The sequence below is a fragment of the Neodiprion virginianus genome, chromosome 2 (assembly GCF_021901495.1).
Source record: "Neodiprion virginianus isolate iyNeoVirg1 chromosome 2, iyNeoVirg1.1, whole genome shotgun sequence".
NCBI lineage: Eukaryota > Metazoa > Arthropoda > Insecta > Hymenoptera > Diprionidae > Neodiprion > Neodiprion virginianus.
The window spans coordinates 21063601-21088462 of record NC_060878.1 but is presented as its reverse complement, the minus strand read 5'-3'; the positions used below and the strand labels follow the sequence as shown (position 1 = coordinate 21088462).

At 41.5% G+C, this 24862-nt stretch overlaps 1 protein-coding gene across 1 annotated transcript; it reads right to left on the bottom strand.

The window, feature by feature from the left end:
* Positions 1–476: 476 nt before the first annotated feature.
* Positions 477–22412, bottom strand: LOC124297762 (peroxynitrite isomerase THAP4-like). Its single transcript, XM_046749072.1, has 5 exons — positions 22403–22412; positions 19967–19975; positions 1022–1282; positions 721–885; positions 477–630 (listed from the first exon to the last, which is right to left on the bottom strand). The coding sequence occupies exons 3-5, from the start codon at positions 1156–1158 to the stop codon at positions 477–479; spliced, it is 456 nt and encodes a 151-aa protein (XP_046605028.1). The 5' UTR covers positions 1159–1282; positions 19967–19975; positions 22403–22412.
* Between the last annotated feature and the right edge of the window lie 2450 nt (positions 22413–24862).

The window sequence follows — 24862 nt, the reverse complement described above, 5'->3', positions numbered from 1 at the left end:
TAAACCAAAGAAAATTGCTATGGCTGAAAATGTCAATCCAGTTTTTATTTTCACTAAAAAAATTAAAAGCCTCTGTTCTCTTGTTATTGTAGATCTTTCCGATGGGTTTTCAGTTTTAGATAATAAAAAATTAAAGTTCTGGAAGTTCACTCCAGCAATACCTAATAAATCTTCATCGGTCTTAATAGATGGAAAACCACAGAAACTACGCTGTTTCCTATTTTATTCAACTACAGCCTCGTTAAAACCAACCGACTTATCTACTCTATCTGTTAACGATGTGCCGCATTGTACCTCTTCATCTTTCATTTTTTTCCTATTCACAATAGTTTTGAGAGTGGCAATTTTCGGTATTTCAGTTTGAACTTCAGCATCGCAGTAGTTAGTCATGTAAATATATCTGTTACAAGTGAAAGTTTTTGTTTGTTCGATACCAGCAGAACTTACAAAATCTACTTGACACTCTTAATCACTTTTTAAAATTCTTCGGCACTGCTTATATCCATAGGTTCACGTCCACTATTATTGACAACATTGTTGGAGTCGTCATTAACTTGATTTCCAGTATCACAATTCACTCCGATGTTATGCTTGTGAAGAGTCTTTCTTCGGTTCATGAGTGGATTGTACCTATAATAAATAGATACATATGTTATTATGTAAATATCGATGTATTTATTATTCAATTTTATAATTATTTTTTACTTCTCATACATTTACCTGCTCAAAACAGCTCTTTCATTTACTTGCTTTGCATGATAAACTGGAGGGAATAGAGTTGGCGCGTAGCTTGGACTCGCAGGATCATCTGATTTTTTCTTGCCAATGAAATGAGCATTACATATTACATGATGAGTTTTTGGAGTCCACTTTGAACCATCAGGACTGTAAAAAACAATAATACTTATGTATTTATATAGTTTTTCATGCAGATAGCATAACAGTTCACCTATTGATATAGTTGGCTTGATTTTAAAAATATAGAAAACTAAGGCATCGAAAGTAAAGTTATGTTACTTACTTTTTTCTTTTCACAGCAGCAATCCATTTTTGCCTTTGAACTATTTTATGTGATGCAGTTGGAAACTTGTAAAATATACAATCACTAGTTTTACCGTTATTTTTGCAGTTAACAGCACAACAAGTGTAATTCCACATACCGTCTATTGTTTCTCATATAAAATGCTATCACAACACACGCTGGCTCAACTCACTACTCGCCACCCCGCGCGCTGCGATCGTTTCGCAGCTCCCCTCCAAGCGGCGGCTCACAGCGAATAGGCTATGGGGCAATTCTTATGCAGAAGAAGGAAGGCAGGCTTTGAGCAGTGGCTTATTTCAGCAAACGCACTACGACTGCAGAATCAAAATATCACTCATACGAGTTAGAGACGCTTGCAGTTGTTAATTCGGTGAAACCTTTCAGACATTACCTACATGGCTGTAAATTTACCGTAATAACAGACTGCAGTTCGTTACAAGCGTCACGAAAGAAATTGGATCTCACACCACGAGTTCATAGGTGGTGGGCCTTCTTGCAGGCATTGGATTTTGACATTGTTCATAGAGACGGAAAGTGCATGAGTCATGCTGATTTCTTCTCTAGAAATCCTTTGCCTGAAGCTCCTCGCAAGACCTTCAATAAAGTCGAGCAAAAGGAAGTTTATACCACAGATCTTTCTGGAAATTGGTTGTCTGCTGAGCAGCAGCGGGACTCTGAAATTTCTAAGCTAATAAGTGATTCAAATGAGAACCGAGTAGACAAGGAAATGTGTAAAACCTTGGAGATCCGATCGGGCATTTTGTATCGAAAGATTCAACGTAATGGAAGATCACCGTGGTTGCCCATTTTACCTCGAGCTCTTAGATTGTCAGTCAGCAATACCGCACACGAATCCTTGATGCATCTTGGATGGGAGAAAACTTTAGAAAAGTTGTATGATCTCTATTGGTTTGAAAAAATGTTCAAATCTACCAGAAAATTTGTGGATAATTGCGTCACTTTTGAAATCACTAAATCTCAATCAGGAAAAATTCACGCAGAATTGCACCCGATTCCAAAGATTGCCATACCCGGCATACAATACATATCGACGTAACTGGCAAGCTCAGTGGTAAAAGCGACAAGAAAGAGTATGTTTTTGTAATGATTGATGTGTTTACAAAATCTGTAATTTTACGTCACGCACTTCGCATTGACACAGTAAGCAGTATCAAAGCCTTGTCATATTGTGTATTTTTGTTTGGAGCTCTTATTAGGGTGATTTCCGATCAAGGACGTTGTTTTGCGAGTACAGATTTCTGGGAATTTTGTGAATCTCACAAAATTAACCGACATCTAATAGCAACTGGAAGTTCTCGTGCGAATGGACAAGTTAAACGAGTAATGAGTACACTCAGAAATACGCTGACAGCTGTCGAAACAAGTAAAGAACGATCATGGCAGGATGCATTATCTGATGTTCAATTAGCTCTGAACTGTACTGTCAATCGAGTCACTAAATCCAGTCCATTTGAACTTTTAATGAGCAAGGTAGCCAGGCCATTAAAATTGATGCTTGCAGATGATACTGAATCGCAAATTGACTTAGACGAGGTCCGAAGTTTGGCTGTAGCAAATATGGACAAAAACGTCGAGTATGACAAAACTAGATTCGATCGGACAAAAGCAAACGTTGACAAATTCGTGATTGGAGATTTTGTATTGGTTCAAAATGAAGGATGCAATCAAACGAAGCTCGACCCTAAGTATAAAGGACCGTTTAAAGTAGTCAACGTGCTTGACGGAGACAGATACGTTCTCACAGCCCTTGATTCGAATAGAAGATACAAATACTCTCACGATCGATTAAGAAAAATGCCCGATACCAGCATTCAAGTTGACATTGAAGATCAAGACTCCTTGCTGGGTGAATCTGATGAAATTTCAAGTGTGTATACAGACTTAGAATCTTATAATTGACGGTATATAGTACAGGCTTTTCTGATTAGAAGTATCAACAATAGGTTGAATCTGTAATATTTTATCCAACTCTGGAATACGCGTAATGAAACTGAATTTAAAAGAGTGCGCCGTGGTTAAGGCATGATAAATGAGTACCTGTCACTGGAAGGAAGTGACAGAGGTATTGTCTACCCTGTTACTGGTTGAGAGCGGGAGGTCTCATCACTGGATTAAAGTGATCTGAGTTCTTATGAGAAACTGAGTGTAAGAATGTTTCTCACTTGAATGGCCTGAACTATGTTATTAACTTCAGAATACACAGTTTTCCTATTTGAATTTGAATCAGAAGGCCAGGGTGGCCGAGGCGAATAATTATTGATATTTTTTTTTGTTTTTATTTTCTTTTGCAGATGAATCACACGAGGACGTGTGATAGATCAGAATGGCCGTGTCGGAGTATCACAAATCTTGTTTAACTATTCCATTTAAAATGTATTTAGTCTTTACGAATAAAAGGATATTTCATTTGAAATCAAACTCTCGATGAGTCCACCGTATCAAGCGTCAAGCGTTATTAGCAAGCTATGAGTATAGTTGAATGACGGAATCTTAGCGACAAACAAATGGTTTGTGTATAACAAAGCTTGGACGAAATCGACAGTCACGGGTTAGCTAGCGAGCATACCGGACGTGTTCGGGATCGTCACGCTCAAATATGAATAATCCACGCCAAAATGAACACTTAACATCTTTTCCACCTTTCCGAGGCTTTACGCCGACATATATATTTGGTTATATTTGTAATGGTAGAAAAACTTAAGTACTGAACGCGTCTGCACAGAACGGCTGTTCGCTTACGACTAACTTTCCCCTCATACGCAGCATGGACGCTTGCTACGGCACAAAGCTTTTTTCGGCTATCTCCGTAATCGCTCGAATACTCTCGTTGCGTGCATCAAACTCGAAGACTCGTCTCAACACTTCCGCCGTCTGAGTGTTTGATGCTCAGTCCGAGATTGGTGTACAACTCGATAAATCGATTCTTCGGAAGCGCCTTCGTAAATATATCTGTCAACTGAGCCTCGGTTGGAACGAACAGAACGTTGATCTCGCTACTCTACTCTCTCACGTATACGGTGAAATTTGATATCGATGTGTTTTGTTCTTTTGTGAAATTCAGGGTTGCGAATCAACCGAATCGCGCTTTGGTTGTCAACATAAAGTGTCGTTGGCTTACCGCACCTCTGTACTATTCCACTCAACAGTGTGCGAAGCCACACAGCTTCCTTTGCCGCAGTTGACGCTGCAACTGACTCCGATTCAGTCGTGCTCATTGATACAAGCTTTTGTCGCTGCGACGACCATGTTACGATTCCACCCGCTATGCAAAATGCGTATCCCGTCATTGAGCTACGTATAGCAACATCGCTAGTGAAATCCGCGTCTGAGTACCCTATCAGCTCAGTTTTTGACACACTCGCGCGATATTCGATACCCATGCTAACTGTTTCGATTAGATACGAAACTATGCGTTTTACTGCGAGTCAGTGACTCTCATTGTGCTTGTCAAGAAACTTGCTTACAGCATTGATTGAATACGCAAGATCTGGACGCGTTACCACCCCGAGAAACATTATCGACCCGACCGCTTCACGATATGGTGCAGAGTGTTTTTCACTCTCGTCTTCAACCGGATACAACACCGTGTGAGAATCCGCCGGCACGGAAACCCCTTTTGCCTGACTCATCCCGAATCGTTCGATGACTTTCTTTGCGTACGCCGACTGGTGAACGAACATCGACTTGCTTACTCGAACACGACAGATTTGCATCCCGACAAACGAACTACAATCCCCGAGAGTTATTTCGAACGCTTTGCGCAGATCGCTTGTTATACTGCATATTGTCTCTAGTGACTTCGACGCCACAATACCGTCGTTGAAGAACAGTGCGAGGTAGACCTCGTGTCCACCATAGCTGCCAAAAAATATGCACTTTTGGCGTCTGTTTCTTCGAGATTGAAATGCATCAAAAAATTCGCGAATTTTAGATTCCAACAACGTGGTGCTTGTTTGAGCCCGTATAGTGATTTCCGGAGCTGGCATACCACACCTCCTGGACACTTCGCTTCCTCGCTGTCATGAAGTCCCACCAGAACTTCCATTCGTATCTCCTCATCTAAGACACCGTGAAGAAATGCAGTGCGAACATCGAACTGCACAATTTCAAGATGTTCCTGCATAATGACAGCTAGAAGTACCCTAAGTGAGTCATATCTCACTGCCGGTGAGAACGTCTCTAAGTAGTCTACGCCATGTCGCTGCATGAATCCTCTGGCATACAGACGTGCTTTGAACCTTGCTACGTTTCCTTCTGTGTCATGTCTCGCATGATCTTAAACACCCATTTCGAGTCAATCGTTTTCCCTCCTGGGACTCTTGGGACAATTTCCCAAGTCTCGTTCTTCTCATGTGACTGAAGCTCGTCTACAATTGCTTCCGCCCATTGTGCAGCCTCCTGGCTCGATATCGCCTCTTCGTACGTCGTTGGAACACTGTACTCTACAAAGCACAACGCGTATCTCGCCGGTGGGCACAACGACTTGCGATTTCGCAATTACCTTGGCGTTACTGCTTCCCGTCCTTGGATTCTCTCAACCTCGTCCACGACCTCGATAACTCTCTCCGGTGCCCAAATCACTCCCGCTTCTTTGGTGACCATATTGTTGGCACCTGCATTGCCAGCAACGACTCCGTTCCCGTTCTCGTCATCCTCGTCGTCGCTCTCGTCCGTCAAGGGCAAAGTGAGCTCGACCTCCGTCGCAGTCGCCCTTGGACTCGTACCTCGCTTGTTAAACGTCACGTGCCTGGAAACGGAGACCGTACACACTGTAGGATCGTACAACCTGTAATTCGCCGATTCGTTGTCATATCCGACCAGGATAAGCTTTCTAACTCGAGCGTCGAGCTTCGTTGTCTTCTGTTTTGGCACATACGCGTATGCATCCGATCCGAACACTCGCATATGCAGAAGATTTGCCTTCCTTCCGGCCCATTGTTCGTACGGAGTACGGTTTCCGCCCACTCTCGAGTGTCTAGTCCTGTTAAGAGTGTACACGGCCGTTGCCATTGCTTCTGCCCACAGATGCGCCGGTAGTTGCTTTGCCTGCAACATCGTTCTCGCTGCCTCGACAATGGTACGATTATCTCTCTCGGATTTGCCATTTTGTTCTGGCGTGTATGGCACCGTAGTTTTCGACGTGTGCCTTTCTGCTTCATGTAGGCTTTCATCCTCTCGTTGCAAAACTCAGTCCCGCTGTCTGTATGCAACGTCTTCGTAGTGCGTCCAAATTTGTTATTCAGCAGACGCTCGAACTCTATGAACCGATCGTATACGTCAGATGTGTAACGAATGAAGCACACGAAACGAAAGCTCGTAGCATCATTCTTAAATATCACGTAATAACGCGCACCTCCGATCGAATGAACTGGCAGCGGACCATACACGTCACTGTGTATGTACTCTACCGGCTTGCTCGACGTCCTGTTGACTTCTTTTCGGCAAGGAAGTTTGTGAAGCTTGCCAAACTGACAGGCTTCACAGAAGAACTCTTCAGCGTTCTTCATATTCACTCCTTTGGCCAACTTACGACGCACCAATTCGACAAGCGCCCGCTTGTAAATATGACTGAGCCTCTCATGTCACATTTTCAGATCGAATGCTGTCAAGTTAACTTCACGCTTTTGCTTCGGCCTTCAGGAAAACATTCAGAACCAACAGTTCGACTGCTTCAGTCCTGTTGCCTCGACCGCACCTCCACGCAGCACCTTGACGGCCCCAATTTCGAAATTGACTCGAAAACCCTTGTCCATACGAGCACCCACCGAGAGTGAATTTCGTTTCACACGAAGAACCAGTAGTACGTTCTCGATAACAGAGCTCTCCCATCTGCCGTCCACGAGCTTTTCGATGCGAACATTACCGACGCCCGCTACTTCACACTCGCAACATGCTCAGATGCTCCGCTGTCAGTAATCCAGACTTTACTTTCATCAGCATCCTGTAACTGACGAATCTGCTCGACTGACGGTAGCTCTCGCTTCGCATCTGTTACCGGCACTTCGTTTCTCTTAACACCCGACTCGACCACGAACGAGCACCCGCTACTTGACTGGCCTCTACCACTGTCATTGTTCTTACGCGGCTTCTTCGGTTAATCGAATTCTTTCGCGTAGTGCCCCATTTCGTGACATGTCCAACACTCTATGTATTTCTTGGGCTTTTTCTTACGCACTTCTCTCAATTTCGCGTAACTCTTTGTCCCACAGTCCGACGTCACCGCCAGCACACTCGCTGACTCACCGTCTCCTGCGAGATTCGAATCTTCCTCGATTAACCATTCCAGCAAATATGTCACGGTCTGTCGCTCGGGATTCACACTTGCCCACGCGGTCTTGAACATACCGTACTTTGCCGTGAAATCGAAAGAATTTTCGCGATAATCGCTCCATCTGATTTTGGCTCTCTGAGATCTTTCAGCCTACTGGCCATATTTTGAACTGCAGTAACGTGTTGAACTACCGAGTCTGTTGGTCCTATCTTGTAAGAATACAATTCTTCTTCAAGTGCCCCGACGTTCGACGCAGACTTCTGCTCGTGCATCGCACCCAGCTTGTCGCACACACCAACACACAGTCCACTTGTACATCCTCCATCGCTGACGTGTTAAGGGGAGATATACACCTAGAAAATTGAAAAATTCGATTTTTTTTTTAACATTTTCTGAATGTTTAAGGTCTTTAGAATATTTGGTGAAAATCGCAAATTAATTCTTCGAAAAATAAGGCAGTTATAACCGAGAACTGGAAACGTTAGATTTCTTTTGTGATAGAATTGTACAGTGCTCCCCCCCTAAGAAGGTCGAATTCGTCGTCGGCAACAAACTTTAGATGCAATGGGAATTCCGTCGACTGTAGAAGTAACACTATGGGCCTGGTATTGATGATTCCATGTAAGTTTAAAATTTCATGATTTTTTAATTCCTAAAATTTCAAACGTGTTTTTCTCAAAACTACGTTTTTCAAAGCGGTACCAAAAATTTCTCAAAAACCAATGTACCGATTGCTTTGAAATTTTTTGTGGTCATTCTATATAATATTACCTAGTATTTGTCATAGGATTTTTTTTTTTCGTTACTTACTCTTCATTTTATAGCCAAAGTAATTACATGTTTAAGGCCCGAAAATCGTTACCTATATTCAAATGGCCGCCATTTTGTTAAAAACCTATAATTTTGAAATCGACTATGACAAGTACTAGATTATAGTATCTTATTTAATAATCTTTTTTTTTTTTCAGATGATTTTTGAAGATACGCCAGTGGGTACCGTGTGCGCCGATTTTTTCAAGGACCTCCAAGAATCCTATGATATCCTTGTATCTTTTTGATATTTGTGCATAAAAAAAATTTGACATATATTTGAATGTATGTACTTATAGATAATGAAAACTCTGATCTAAAATAAATGATTACTTTTCTTTGAAACATTTTTAAAATAGAACCTTTTTTTACGGCTTCTAGGTGTATATCTCCCCTTAACCGCCGTCGCCTTCGCGTCGTCTTTGAGCCACTGCTTCATACGACCAGCGTTGACACCTTCTTCGTTCTCCGGGACCTCTCTCTTTCCGTTGATCACGTCGAAAATCTCCTTGGCTTTCAGCACCACTGTGATTTTATATTTCCACGCTTGGAAATTCTTCCCGTTAAACCCTGTTAAACTTTTCAATGGAGGGATAAAAAGGATGCCCGGAGATGAAGGTGAGACACATCTGTATCTTTATACATATATACTCAATATTGAAGATGAATTTTATTTTAAAGTTGACAAAGGAATAACTCGAATAAGAATATGTCTATCGCTCTGGAACGTTCAACGACTACTACCTGCTTTTCCTCGATAACGAGACGCCACGCCTTGGCCTTGCGGCTGGATATACAAACGATATATTCTCTCTCTTTGTCTCTCTCATTCATGAGCACGCGCAAATCTCATACCAACGGCTTCAACACTTTCACCGTTTCAGCGTGCGACATCAAACTCGTTCCGAAAATCACACAAGTTTTTGAAACGTTTATGATACGCAGGATTCTTCACCAATTTAATTGCACTTTGGTTATCTATATATATCTGAGTGGGCTCAAAACATTGACATCCAATATCATTCAGCAGTTTCCTAAACCATACAGCTACCTTTGCTGCAGCCGCTGCCGCAACATATTCTGATTCCGTTGTGCTTAAGGTCACCAGTTTTTGGCGCTGCGATGACCAAGTCACTGGACCGTTCGCAAATTCAAAAAGATACCTAGTGGTTGACCTTCTCGTACTCATATCGCTAGCAAAATCGGCGACAGAATAACCTACTAATTTGCATTCGCTTTCACCCGCACAATATGTTATTCCTTTTTCTTTCGTACTGGACAAATAAATGAGAATTCTTTTAACCGCACGCAAATTTTCATTATTGTGCTTGCTGAGAAATACGCTTACTAGATTAACGGCGTAGGCTATATCAGGTCGTGATATTGTCGCAAGGAAAATTAACGAACCCACTACTTCGCGATAAGGCAATTTGCCGACTGGATCCTCGCTCTCGCTCATCGGACATAAAACCACATTCAGATCTGCAGGTAAACAGAGCGGATTAGCCTCACTCATTCTGAATTTTCTTAATATGCGCTCGACATACAAGCTTTGGTGTACATATATCGATTTTTCCTTCCCTTCGCACTTAATCTCCATTTCAACAAACATACTTGCATAGCCAAGAGTGATTTTGAACGCACTATTCAAATAATCTATCAAAGGTTGAAGACGATTTTTCTTGACCTTGATGACTTGTTGATTAATGTTATTCTTGGATATGAAGGTCACAACTCAAAACACTTTTTTAAAGCGTTAACGTTTCAGCCCTGATGGGGGCCCTCCTCAAAACCGATTTATTTAAACATCTGTCACGAACAAAAATAATAAAATAATGTACAACACCCTTATAACAAAATTAAACATAAGTGGTTTAGATAATAATCTAGGATGTTTATGCAGATATAAATGAGAGGAATTACCTAGTGTGGGATGACACTTTCAATTACAGCAGATAGGGCACACTCTTAAGTAGTGAATGCGTGTTGGTGAATAAATAATAAATAGAAACAATAAAAAACAAAAACCGAAAGTAGTAGACCAAGGCGGGTTCTGCGTCCAAACACCTTCTTTACCGACCGAGCCGCTCCGCGCAGCCCAGACTCAAACCCTTTGACGTGTAACATCAACCACCTCACATTCCTTTCCCACCTTATCAACCACCTCACATTCCTTTCCCACCTTATCAGCCCCGTGACATTCCAAAATTAATAGTTCCGAGAATTGTTTGTCCCAACGTCGCACCGGAATCCTTTGACCGCATACCGCTCGCCGTCGAAACTTGTCGAACGCATTGTTTTGTCTAACCACCTTATCAACCACGTGACATTCCAAAATTAATGGTTCCGAGAATTTGCTGATGTGTAACATGAACCACCCCACATTCCTTTCCCACGGTAGGACTGCTGATGTGTAACATCAACCACCTCACATTCCTTTCCCACGTTATCAACCACGTGACATTCCAAAATTAATGGTTCCGAGAATCGTGTTTCACTTATTCGGTTTGATATCCAAGGTCGACCGATAGTCGCGGTACAGAGCCTGCGGTGTCGGGTTACTATCGCTCTTGGAATGCCAAAAGGTGCGCGCGCATCCGTACAGCTGCCCTATAAAAAGGACGCTCATCACTGCAAACGATCATTACGTCACAACCTGTCAAGCATACGTGAGAGCTCAAGATGGAATCCGCGAAGTGTTTGAGATTGATCGATATTATGGAATCGGCGTTCAAGATTTTATCGGAAAAATCGTCGCCGGCAGAAATTGCAAAATGGATTCGACTCGGAACTCAAAATATCAGGCTTTTGAATAGAATCTTACGCAACAACGCCTCAACGATCGGGGAGAAGACAAGAATTTTGACTACAATTGGAATTCTGAAATCGTTGACAGTCAAATTTCAACAATTGCAGAAAGTGGGTGACGGATTACGAAGCCGACGAAGAAGCGATCGAGTACGGTGGGAAGATTTGGAGACAGCTTTCGAGAGAAGAATTCGAACTGGATCCATCGTCAATTTGAAGCATAAAGATGTGGAGAGATTTCTAGAAGACGCAAAGGTACTAGCTGTGACGAGACTGAAAAACGCTCTGAAGAAAGACGGGAGCTTGAAAGCCAACGTTATCCTGGCTTGTAAATTTGAACTCAGAAAAGTTGATCGCACGGTGGAAGAGATCAAATTTTTTAATACGAGAAATGAAATCATCCTCCAGACAACGGATATCAGCGAATGGTTCATCGAAAACGCGACGGAGCGTTTGTTGAAAAAGGTGGAAGATTTCCAGGAAAAGGATTCGGGCTGGTCGCTGACCGAAATAATCAATTTGACTGTGAATATCAACAAGTACGTGCCACTACGAGGCGGTGTGTTCACATACACACCACTACCGAAAGATATTCAAGATAAGAAGGCTGTCGTCAACATCCGTAACAGAGACGCGTATTGCTTCCTCTGGTCGGTCACCGCAGCTCTGTTCCCAGCCAACAACAAAAATCCCAATAAAATTACTTCGTATCCACATTTCAGCTCAGTGCTACGGTATGATGGTATAACGTTTCCTATGTCTCTAGACAAAAACACCATTTCAAAATTTGAGAAGCTTAACGGTCTTTCAATTAACGTCTACGGTATAGACCAAGGTGATCGGAAAAAAAGTGAAATTGTACCCATATATTTGAGTCGAAACAAGTCTGATAAGCCTACAATCCATCTTTTAGCGATAGAGTCTGAAACCGACGATGACGATGATGATGAAATGGTAAATTATGAAAAAAATAGAATCTTTCATTTTACTTGTATTCGAAATCTGTCTCGATTAACAAGTTCCCAAATTTCCAAGCATAAACGTCAAACTTGGTTGTGCGATAGGTGTCTGTCTCATTTCAATTTCGAAAGATGTTTGTTGAAGCACCGAGCTGATTGCATGAATTTAAACAAAACCAAAGTTATTCTACCTACAGATGAGGAAAAAATACTAAAATTCAAAAATTTCAAGCACAAAGAAACCGTTCCATTCTGCATTTACGCGGATCTCGAATGTTTACTGCAACCCACACATGAAAGTTTTGGGGAAAATAGAACAATTTATCAGAAGCATCTTCCGTATAGTATAGCTTACTATCTGCATTGCGCGTTTGACGATTCGCTTTCAAAATTCAAAATTAATCGTGGAGAAACTTGCATCCAATGGTTTGTGAACGAGTTAAAGGAATTGGCACTTTCGTTAGAGGGATATTACAAGACTGTTGTACCGATGGAACCACTAAATTTCAATCAGATCAACGAATTTGATTTGTCGGCGGTCTGTCATATTTGTGAAAAACCGTTTACGCTCACAGACGTGAAACATCGAGATCACTGTCATTTCACAGGAAAGTACCGTGGTGCTGCTCACCGCAGCTGTAATCTAAATTACCAAAATTCGCACACCATCCCAGTGATATTCCACAATCTGTCGGGTTACGATTCACATTTCCTGATCAAAGCACTGGCTATATCGTTCGAGGGCACAACTGAGCTTCTACCCGTAAACAAAGAAAAGTACATTTCCTTCACTAAATTCGTTAAGGGGACAGATATAAAGTTTAGATTCATAGATTCGTACCGTTTCATGCCCAGTAGTCTCGATAAATTATCATCGTATCTGGACGATTGCCGAAAAACAATAACACGTAAATTCTGCAGTAGCTTGAACAAATTTCGGTTATTGACTAGGAAAGGTGTCTTCCCGTACGAATACATAGACAGTTGGGAGAAGCTCGAGGAGAAACATTTACCAGCCAAAGAACAGTTTTATTCAAAATTGAACGACCGGAATATATCAGACGACGATTACGCGCATGCGTGCGACGTATGGCAAACTTTTAACGTCCAAACTTTGGGAGAGTATTCGGACTTGTATTTACAGACGGACGTGTTTTTACTGGCCGACGTTTTTCAAAACTTTCGACAGAGCTGTTGGACGACGTACAAACTGGACCCGTTACATTACTACACAGCGCCCGGTCTGTCGTTTGATGCAATGTTAAAATGTACAGACATCGAACTCGAGCTTCTCACCGACATAGACATGGTTATGTTTATCGAAAAGGGTATTCGTGGTGGTGTATCACAGTGTTCGAACAGATACGCAAAGGCCAACAACAGGTACATGGGAGAGGAATTCGATCCTGAGGTCGAAGAATCTTATCTCATGTACTTTGACGTTAATAATTTGTACGGTGCTGCTATGAGCTTTGCTCTGCCATACAGTTCCTTCGAATGGTTATCAGACTTCGGACAATGCGACGTTCTTACCATCTCGGACGATGCAGAGTTTGGTTACATACTGGAGGTAGATTTGGAATATCCTGAGGAACTGCATGAAACTCATAAGGATTTACCACTGTGTCCGGAGCACTATGTACCTCCGATTTCGACCAATAAACAGCCAAAATTGACGCCCACGCTATTTTCCAAGAAAAACTACGTTGTTCACTACCGCGTTCTGAAACAATGTTTACAATTAGGTTTAAAATTACTCAAAATTCATAGAGTTCTGAAATTCAAGCAAACTCCGTGGCTGAAAAAATATATAGATTTAAATACTGATTTGCGAAAAAAATCTGACAACGAATTTGAGAAAAATTTTTACAAGCTAATGAACAACGCAGTTTTTGGCAAAACTATGGAAAACGTGCGAAAGTACAGAGATGTTCGATTGATCACCGAATGGGATGGACGGTACGGTGCGAGAGCTACCATAGCCAAGCCTAATTTTCACAGCTGCACCGTGTTCGACAAAGATATAATTATCGTTGAGATGAGTAAGATGAAAGTTAAATTGAACAAACCATTGTATGCAGGTTTCTCCATAATGGATCTAGCTAAAACGTACATTTATGATTTTCATTACAATTACATTAAACAGAAATTCGGCAACTTAGCAAAATTAATGTACACAGATACTGATAGTTTAATTTACAATTTTACCGTCCCCGACATTTACGAACACATGTAGGCGGACTTACACAAATTTGACACGTCGGATTATCCGCTTGACAACGCTTACGGAATGCCTCGAGCAAACAAAAAAGTTCTCGGTTTGATGAAAGACGAGAACAACGGCAAAATCATGCTCGAATTTGTAGGGTTACGAGCTAAACTGTACGCATTCCGAGTGATGGGAGATGAGACAGACACTAAACGTGCCAAAGGTGTCAGAGGATCAGCATTAAGAAAAATAACCTTTAACGATTATTTGGACTGTGCGTTGAAACGTGAAAATCTATCCTCAAATCAGCATTTAATCATGAGTCGAAAGCACGAGGTGTACACCGTAGAACAGCAGAAAGTAGCACTGAGCTGGAATGACGACAAGCGGATCGTGTTTCAAAATACAACCGACACGCTTCCGTGGGGCTACAAGCCTAAGCTTTGTAATTTATAACTGTACCATGTCTGTCGATTGTCTAAAAAAGACGCATACTTGTTGTGTATCGGATATAAAATAAAGAGGGACATACGTTTTTACAAAAAAAATTCATTTATTAAAATGTTACATATCCGATTCGTTTATCCAACTGTTGTGTGTATTGTCAAAACCTAACCATTTAACGTGTATTTTTCTTCCACGCTTCTTGAGCACCTTCTCCACCAGATAGATATCCGGATGCTTAACCTTGAGGAGCTCTTGTTCGTAGAAACCACCAGCGATGGGTTGATCTCGGTAGTCCTTGAGCTTGTACGTCACAGGATGAGTATTTTCCACTCGACTTATCGTGAATATTTCAGTCGTCCAATTGGGAGTGTAACCTTTCTCGAAGACATTTTTGAATTTGCTGATTCGAACTTTGTCGCCGGATTTGAACTTTGCCGATACGGTAGGTATCGCTCGAAGCCCTCCGTACGTCTGACGTAACAACAGCCTCTCGTTTGCAACGGTGACATCCGACGGTTTCATTCTTATGGTTCGGTGTTTGACGTTGTTGTAAGCCGAAACCAAATCGGATAAGATATCGAGCCACTTGTAGCTTCCTTGCATGCTGAACCGTGTCCACATTTTACCTTTAAATTATTCGCTCTTCTGCTCCACCAATGATAACCCAGCAATCACCCTCGGATACGCAGACACCCATGTCCATGGAGCAATTTATGACTCCAATCGCTCAAACTACTGACATTTCTCCTTCAAACGCAACTCTTTCTCTCTCGGCGGTCTTACAGACCCTACGAACATGGAGAGATGCCTGGAGACACTTCTGCCCTTGAAAAAGCTTTCGAACCTCGAAGTATACTTCGAATACCGGGTCAGTGGCGTTCGTCGGGTTAAAACGAAATTTGGAGACAAAATCGTTCTGGACTTGGATGACTCTTTCACGATTTTTCTGCCCAACCGACTGACCAAGGCCCTCCACGAAAATGAAGATTTGTTCCAGAAGGTGACGACAGCCAGTAAGGAGATACGGTTGCATCTACGCTATCTTGGCGAACCCTACGGTCAACTTGAATTTGCATACGTATAATATTCAAATATCCAATGTTCTGTGTAAGTCTTACGTTCAATAAAAAAGATTTAAATTATGAATATTTTTTCATTTATCCATCTTGTATACCTTTAATCCTACGTACGTTTTGTATCTAGAATTAAGTCTCAAAATCTAAGAAAATGTCCGAACACCACTAAGCAAAGACGGAGGGTTTCGAGCTGCGTCATGTGAACTCTACGATGAATATTTGGACAGGTTCAGACCGGAGTGCAAGGTCGGCCGATAGCTGCGGTACATTCAGAGCCAAGGATCTGCGGTGTTGGGTTACTATCGCTCTAGGAATGCAAAACATAACTCGGTTTGAGTACAGCTCGGTCAAGGATGGAGAGCAAGGTCGAATCTTACATAAGCTTCGTATTGAAAAAAATTCTCTCTTAAGAGCTAAGGTGAAGGTATAAAATTATTTCATGAATATTCTTTAAAAAAAAAAAAAAAACAGTTTTATGACATCTGTCGCGAACAGAAATAATAAAATAATGTACAACTCAGTCATAACAAAATTTAATATGGAAGGTTTAGGTAATAAGCAGGGATGTTTTAAATATATCGTTCTGAGGAGGACCCCCATCACGGCTGAAACGTAAACACAAAAAAAGTGTTTTGATGTTCACGACCTTCATATCCAAGAATAATATTATTCAACAATTCACCAAGGTCAAGAAAAATCGTCTTCTTCACTATTCCAGAATTTCCGAATTCCCTGGCTTTTACGGGTCTCAAGATTTTTGAAGTTACAGCATTGTTCAGCTCTGCGGGATCTGCGACATTGCACAGTCTCTTGTTCCGTATATTACGCTTCGACTGCCATGACTTTGACGTTGATATAAGCTGAACTTTGTATAACTTTTTTGACTTGCATATATCATGTAAGACTGACGAGTCTGCATCGGATGCGTTGAGCTTATATATATAAGCCGATAGATCGCAAGAATTTGGAAACGGTGCGCACTGCGTTCTGCGCATATCGGAAAGAAAAATGACGTCAGAGATGCGGTGCGCACTGCATTCTGCGCATCTCGGAGTGAAAAAATGACGTCAGAGACGACTGGGTCCACCCTTTAGCCGATCCGCGTGCTCCCATTTTTTTTTTTTCAACAAATTTTTTTTTTTCTCCAATTTCAAATTTGATTTCGATTTTTTTGTCGTCAAAATTTAGGGATCGCGGATCGGCTAAAGGGTGGACCCAGTCGTCTCTGACGTCATTTTTTCACTCCGAGATGCGCAGAATGCAGTGCGCACCGCATCTCTGACGTCATTTTTCTTTCCGATATGCGCAGAACGCAGTGCGCACCGTTTCCAAATTCTTGCGATCTATCGGCTTATATATATAAGCTCAACGCATCCGATGCAGACTCGTCAGTCTTACATGATATATGCAAGTCAAAAAAGTTATACAAAGTTCAGCTTATATCAACGTCAAAGTCATGGCAGTCGAAGCGTAATATACGGAACAAGAGACTGTGCAATGTCGCAGATCCCGCAGAGCTGAACAATGCTGTAACTTCAAAAATCTTGAGACCCGTAAAAGCCAGGGAATTCGGAAATTCTGGAATAGTGAAGAAGACGATTTTTCTTGACCTTGGTGAATTGTTGAATAATATTATTCTTGGATATGAAGGTCGTGAACATCAAAACACTTTTTTTGTGTTTACGTTTCAGCCGTGATGGGGGTCCTCCTCAGAACGATATATTTAAAACATCCCTGCTTATTACCTAAACCTTCCATATTAAATTTTGTTATGACTGAGTTGTACATTATTTTATTATTTCTGTTCGCGACAGATGTCATAAAACTGTTTTTTTTTTTTTTTTAAAGAATATTCATGAAATAATTTTATACCTTCACCTTAGCTCTTAAGAGAGAATTTTTTTCAATACGAAGCTTATGTAAGATTCGACCTTGCTCTCCATCCTTGACCGAGCTGTACTCAAACCGAGTTATGTTTTGCATTCCTAGAGCGATAGTAACCCAACACCGCAGATCCTTGGCTCTGAATGTACCGCAGCTATCGGCCGACCTTGCACTCCGGTCTGAACCTGTCCAAATATTCATCGTAGAGTTCACATGACGCAGCTCGAAACCCTCCGTCTTTGCTTAGTGGTGTTCGGACATTTTCTTAGATTTTGAGACTTAATTCTAGATACAAAACGTACGTAGGATTAAAGGTATACAAGATGGATAAATGAAAAAATATTCATAATTTAAATCTTTTTTATTGAACGTAAGACTTACACAGAACATTGGATATTTGAATATTATACGTATGCAAATTCAAGTTGACCGTAGGGTTCGCCAAGATAGCGTAGATGCAACCGTATCTCCTTACTGGCTGTCGTCACCTTCTGGAACAAATCTTCATTTTCGTGGAGGGCCTTGGTCAGTCGGTTGGGCAGAAAAATCGTGAAAGAGTCATCCAAGTCCAGAACGATTTTGTCTCCAAATTTCGTTTTAACCCGACGAACGCCACTGACCCGGTATTCGAAGTATACTTCGAGGTTCGAAAGCTTTTTCAAGGGCAGAAGTGTCTCCAGGCATCTCTCCATGTTCGTAGGGTCTGTAAGACCGCCGAGAGAGAAAGAGTTGCGTTTGAAGGAGAAATGTCAGTAGTTTGAGCGATTGGAGTCATAAATTGCTCCATGGACATGGGTGTCTGCGTATCCGAGGGTGATTGCTGGGTTATCATTGGTGGAGCAGAAGAGCGAATAATTTAAAGGTAAAATGTGGACACGGTTCAGCATGCAAGGAAGCTACAAGTGGCTCGATATCTTATCCGATTTGGTTTCGGCTTACAACAACGTCAAACACCGAACCATAAGAATGAAACCGTCGGATGTCACCGTTGCAAACGAGAGGCTGTTGTTACGTCAGACGTACGGAGGGCTTCGAGCGATACCTACCGTATCGGCAAAGTTCAAATCCGGCGACAAAGTTCGAATCAGCAAATTCAAAAATGTCTTCGAGAAAGGTTACACTCCCAATTGGACGACTGAAATATTCACGATAAGTCGAGTGGAAAATACTCATCCTGTGACGTACAAGCTCAAGGACTACCGAGATCAACCCATCGCTGGTGGTTTCTACGAACAAGAGCTCCTCAAGGTTAAGCATCCGGATATCTATCTGGTGGAGAAGGTGCTCAAGAAGCGTGGAAGAAAAATACACGTTAAATGGTTAGGTTTTGACAATACACACAACAGTTGGATAAACGAATCGGATATGTAACATTTTAATAAATGAATTTTTTTTGTAAAAACGTATGTCCCTCTTTATTTTATATCCGATACACAACAAGTATGCGTCTTTTTTAGACAATCGACAGACATGGTACAGTTATAAATTACAAAGCTTAGGCTTGTAGCCCCACGGAAGCGTGTCGGTTGTATTTTGAAACACGATCCGCTTGTCGTCATTCCAGCTCAGTGCTACTTTCTGCTGTTCTACGGTGTACACCTCGTGCTTTCGACTCATGATTAAATGCTGATTTGAGGATAGATTTTCACGTTTCAACGCACAGTCCAAATAATCGTTAAAGGTTATTTTTCTTAATGCTGATCCTCTGACACCTTTGGCACGTTTAGTGTCTGTCTCATCTCCCATCACTCGGAATGCGTACAGTTTAGCTCGTAACCCTACAAATTCGAGCATGATTTTGCCGTTGTTCTCGTCTTTCATCAAACCGAGAACTTTTTTGTTTGCTCGAGGCATTCCGTAAGCGTTGTCAAGCGGATAATCCGACGTGTCAAATTTGTGTAAGTCCGCCTACATGTGTTCGTAAATGTCGGGGACGGTAAAATTGTAAATTAAACTATCAGTATCTGTGTACATTAATTTTGCTAAGTTGCCGAATTTCTGTTTAATGTAATTGTAATGAAAATCATAAATGTACGTTTTAGCTAGATCCATTATGGAGAAACCTGCATACAATGGTTTGTTCAATTTAACTTTCATCTTACTCATCTCAACGATAATTATATCTTTGTCGAACACGGTGCAGCTGTGAAAATTAGGCTTGGCTATGGTAGCTCTCGCACCGTACCGTCCATCCCATTCGGTGATCAATCGAACATCTCTGTACTTTCGCACGTTTTCCATAGTTTTGCCAAAAACTGCGTTGTTCATTAGCTTGTAAAAATTTTTCTCAAATTCGTTGTCAGATTTTTTTCGCAAATCAGTATTTAAATCTATATATTTTTTCAGCCACGGAGTTTGCTTGAATTTCAGAACTCTATGAATTTTGAGTAATTTTAAACCTAATTGTAAACATTGTTTCAGAACGCGGTAGTGAACAACGTAGTTTTTCTTGGAAAATAGCGTGGGCGTCAATTTTGGCTGTTTATTGGTCGAAATCGGAGGTACATAGTGCTCCGGACACAGTGGTAAATCCTTATGAGTTTCATGCAGTTCCTCAGGATATTCCAAATCTACCTCCAGTATGTAACCAAACTCTGCATCGTCCGAGATGGTAAGAACGTCGCATTGTCCGAAGTCTGATAACCATTCGAAGGAACTGTATGGCAGAGCAAAGCTCATAGCAGCACCGTACAAATTATTAACGTCAAAGTACATGAGATAAGATTCTTCGACCTCAGGATCGAATTCCTCTCCCATGTACCTGTTGTTGGCCTTTGCGTATCTGTTCGAACACTGTGATACACCACCACGAATACCCTTTTCGATAAACATAACCATGTCTATGTCGGTGAGAAGCTCGAGTTCGATGTCTGTACATTTTAACATTGCATCAAACGACAGACCGGGCGCTGTGTAGTAATGTAACGGGTCCAGTTTGTACGTCGTCCAACAGCTCTGTCGAAAGTTTTGAAAAACGTCGGCCAGTAAAAACACGTCCGTCTGTAAATACAAGTCCGAATACTCTCCCAAAGTTTGGACGTTAAAAGTTTGCCATACGTCGCACGCATGCGCGTAATCGTCGTCTGATATATTCCGGTCGTTCAATTTTGAATAAAACTGTTCTTTGGCTGGTAAATGTTTCTCCTCGAGCTTCTCCCAACTGTCTATGTATTCGTACGGGAAGACACCTTTCCTAGTCAATAACCGAAATTTGTTCAAGCTACTGCAGAATTTACGTGTTATTGTTTTTCGGCAATCGTCCAGATACGATGATAATTTATCGAGACTACTGGGCATGAAACGGTACGAATCTATGAATCTAAACTTTATATCTGTCCCCTTAACGAATTTAGTGAAGGAAATGTACTTTTCTTTGTTTACGGGTAGAAGCTCAGTTGTGCCCTCGAACGATATAGCCAGTGCTTTGATCAGGAAATGTGAATCGTAACCCGACAGATTGTGGAATATCACTGGGATGGTGTGCGAATTTTGGTAATTTAGATTACAGCTGCGGTGAGCAGCACCACGGTACTTTCCTGTGAAATGACAGTGATCTCGATGTTTCACGTCTGTGAGCGTAAACGGTTTTTCACAAATATGACAGACCGCCGACAAATCAAATTCGTTGATCTGATTGAAATTTAGTGGTTCCATCGGTACAACAGTCTTGTAATATCCCTCTAACGAAAGTGCCAATTCCTTTAACTCGTTCACAAACCATTGGATGCAAGTTTCTCCACGATTAATTTTGAATTTTGAAAGCGAATCGTCAAACGCGCAATGCAGATAGTAAGCTATACTATACGGAAGATGCTTCTGATAAATTGTTCTATTTTCCCCAAAACTTTCATGTGTGGGTTGCAGTAAACATTCGAGATCCGCGTAAATGCAGAATGGAACGGTTTCTTTGTGCTTGAAATTTTTGAATTTTAGTATTTTTTCCTCATCTGTAGGTAGAATAACTTTGGTTTTGTTTAAATTCATGCAATCAGCTCGGTGCTTCAACAAACATCTTTCGAAATTGAAATGAGACAGACACCTATCGCACAACCAAGTTTGACGTTTATGCTTGGAAATTTGGGAACTTGTTAATCGAGACAGATTTCGAATACAAGTAAAATGAAAGATTCTATTTTTTTCATAATTTACCATTTCATCATCATCGTCATCGTCGGTTTCAGACTCTATCGCTAAAAGATGGATTGTAGGCTTATCAGACTTGTTTCGACTCAAATATATGGGTACAATTTCACTTTTTTTCCGATCACCTTGGTCTATACCGTAGACGTTAATTGAAAGACCGTTAAGCTTCTCAAATTTTGAAATGGTGTTTTTGTCTAGAGACATAGGAAACGTTATACCATCATACCGTAGCACTGAGCTGAAATGTGGATACGAAGTAATTTTATTGGGATTTTTGTTGTTGGCTGGGAACAGAGCTGCGGTGACCGACCAGAGGAAGCAATACGCGTCTCTGTTACGGATGTTGACGACAGCCTTCTTATCTTGAATATCTTTCGGTAGTGGTGTGTATGTGAACACACCGCCTCGTAGTGGCACGTACTTGTTGATATTCACAGTCAAATTGATTATTTCGGTCAGCGACCAGCCCGAATCCTTTTCCTGGAAATCTTCCACCTTTTTCAACAAACGCTCCGTCGCGTTTTCGATGAACCATTCGCTGATATCCGTTGTCTGGAGGATGATTTCATTTCTCGTATTAAAAAATTTGATCTCTTCCACCGTGCGATCAACTTTTCTGAGTTCAAATTTACAAGCCAGGATAACGTTGGCTTTCAAGCTCCCGTCTTTCTTCAGAGCGTTTTTCAGTCTCGTCACAGCTAGTACCTTTGCGTCTTCTAGAAATCTCTCCACATCTTTATGCTTCAAATTGACGATGGATCCAGTTCGAATTCTTCTCTCGAAAGCTGTCTCCAAATCTTCCCACCGTACTCGATCGCTTCTTCGTCGGCTTCGTAATCCGTCACCCACTTTCTGCAATTGTTGAAATTTGACTGTCAACGATTTCAGAATTCCAATTGTAGTCAAAATTCTTGTCTTCTCCCCGATCGTTGAGGCGTTGTTGCGTAAGATTCTATTCAAAAGCCTGATATTTTGAGTTCCGAGTCGAATCCATTTTGCAATTTCTGCCGGCGACGATTTTTCCGATAAAATCTTGAACGCCGATTCCATAATATCGATCAATCTCAAACACTTCGCGGATTCCATCTTGAGCTCTCACGTATGCTTGACAGGTTGTGACGTAATGATCGTTTGCAGTGATGAGCGTCCTTTTTATAGGGCAGCTGTACGGATGCGCGCGCACCTTTTGGCATTCCAAGAGCGATAGTAACCCGACACCGCAGGCTCTGTACCGCGACTATCGGTCGACCTTGGATATCAAACCGAATAAGTGAAACACGATTCTCGGAACCATTAATTTTGGAATGTCACGTGGTTGATAACGTGGGAAAGGAATGTGAGGTGGTTGATGTTACACATCAGCAGTCCTACCGTGGGAAAGGAATGTGGGGTGGTTCATGTTACACATCAGCAAATTCTCGGAACCATTAATTTTGGAATGTCACGTGGTTGATAAGGTGGTTAGACAAAACAATGCGTTCGACAAGTTTCGACGGCGAGCGGTATGCGGTCAAAGGATTCCGGTGCGACGTTGGGACAAACAATTCTCGGAACTATTAATTTTGGAATGTCACGGGGCTGATAAGGTGGGAAAGGAATGTGAGGTGGTTGATAAGGTGGGAAAGGAATGTGAGGTGGTTGATGTTACACGTCAAAGGGTTTGAGTCTGGGCTGCGCGGAGCGGCTCGGTCGGTAAAGAAGGTGTTTGGACGCAGAACCCGCCTTGGTCTACTACTTTCGGTTTTTGTTTTTTATTGTTTCTATTTATTATTTATTCACCAACACGCATTCACTACTTAAGAGTGTGCCCTGTCTGCTGTAATTGAAAGTGTCATCCCACACTAGGTAATTCCTCTCATTTATATCTGCATAAACATCCTAGATTATTATCTAAACCACTTATGTTTAATTTTGTTATAAGGGTGTTGTACATTATTTTATTATTTTTGTTCGTGACAGATGTTTAAATAAATCGGTTTTGAGGAGGGCCCCCATCAGGGCTGAAACGTTAACGCTTTAAAAAAGTGTTTTGAGTTGTGACCTTCATATCCAAGAATAACATTAATCAATCTTTCACAGGATTAACGACTTTTTGATATTTACTCGCGATCATAGCGTCATCAACGAAAAGCGCGAGATACACAGTTTCCTCTTCAATTTCGCGTATAAAAATACATTTATCAGCCTTAGACTCTCTAAATTTAAATTCTCCAAGAAAATCACTGAATCTTTCATTCCAACAGCGCGGTGACTCTTTAAGCCCGTATAACGACCTTTTTAGTCGACACACAACACTGTCGCTTATATCGCTCGCAGGTTTACTGTTGACGTTTAGCCCCTCCGAAACTTTCATATCTCTCCTTGAAGTTCACCATGTAGAAATGCCGTCTCGACATCAAGTTTCAACATTTCCAAGTCTTCGGCTGCAATTTTTGCCAATAGTACTCTTAACGAGTCATACCTTACTACCAGCGCAAATATCTCTGAGAAATCTACACTATACTCTTGCATAAAGCCTCGAGCGCATAACCGCACCTTGTACCTTCTGACTTGGCCATTTTCGTCCTTTAAACATTTTAAAACCCACTTAGAATAAATTATCTTTGCTGCGGGTTTTCTTTGTACTATTTTCCAAGTCTCGTTTTGATCATGAGCACGCAGCTCACAGTCGATCGCAGCGTTCAATCTTCTGCTTGAGGACTCTTTAGTGCTTCTTTGAATAAAAATGGCTCCAAGTATTGTGTTATATTTACCTCATACCTTATAGGACGCTTTATGTTACCTCGATTTCTCAGATTCGGCTTTGTTCTTACTGGATTCAGATTTCGATCGGTCCCTCGTCTTCTTCTTCCTCTTGCTCTTTCGCTGGTAAGAACTCCTCTTCTTCATCGCTGTTGATCACGAAGATTTCCTGTTGATCTTTTGGAAAAATCAATTCTGCTTCTTCTTCTTCTTCTTGTCTCTTTTCGTTTTCCGCGACGGCTTCTTTCTCGTTAAAAACTACGTTGCGTGACACAATGACTTGTCTTTTCTCGGGGTCAAAGACACGGTAATTCGTAGATTCACCTTCATAACCTACAAATATCATCTTCTTCCCTCTAGCATGAAGTTTACTCGTCAGTTGCTTCGGTGTATTTACAAAAGCATCTGACCCAAATACACGAAGATGATCGAGACGTGGTTTTCTTCCTA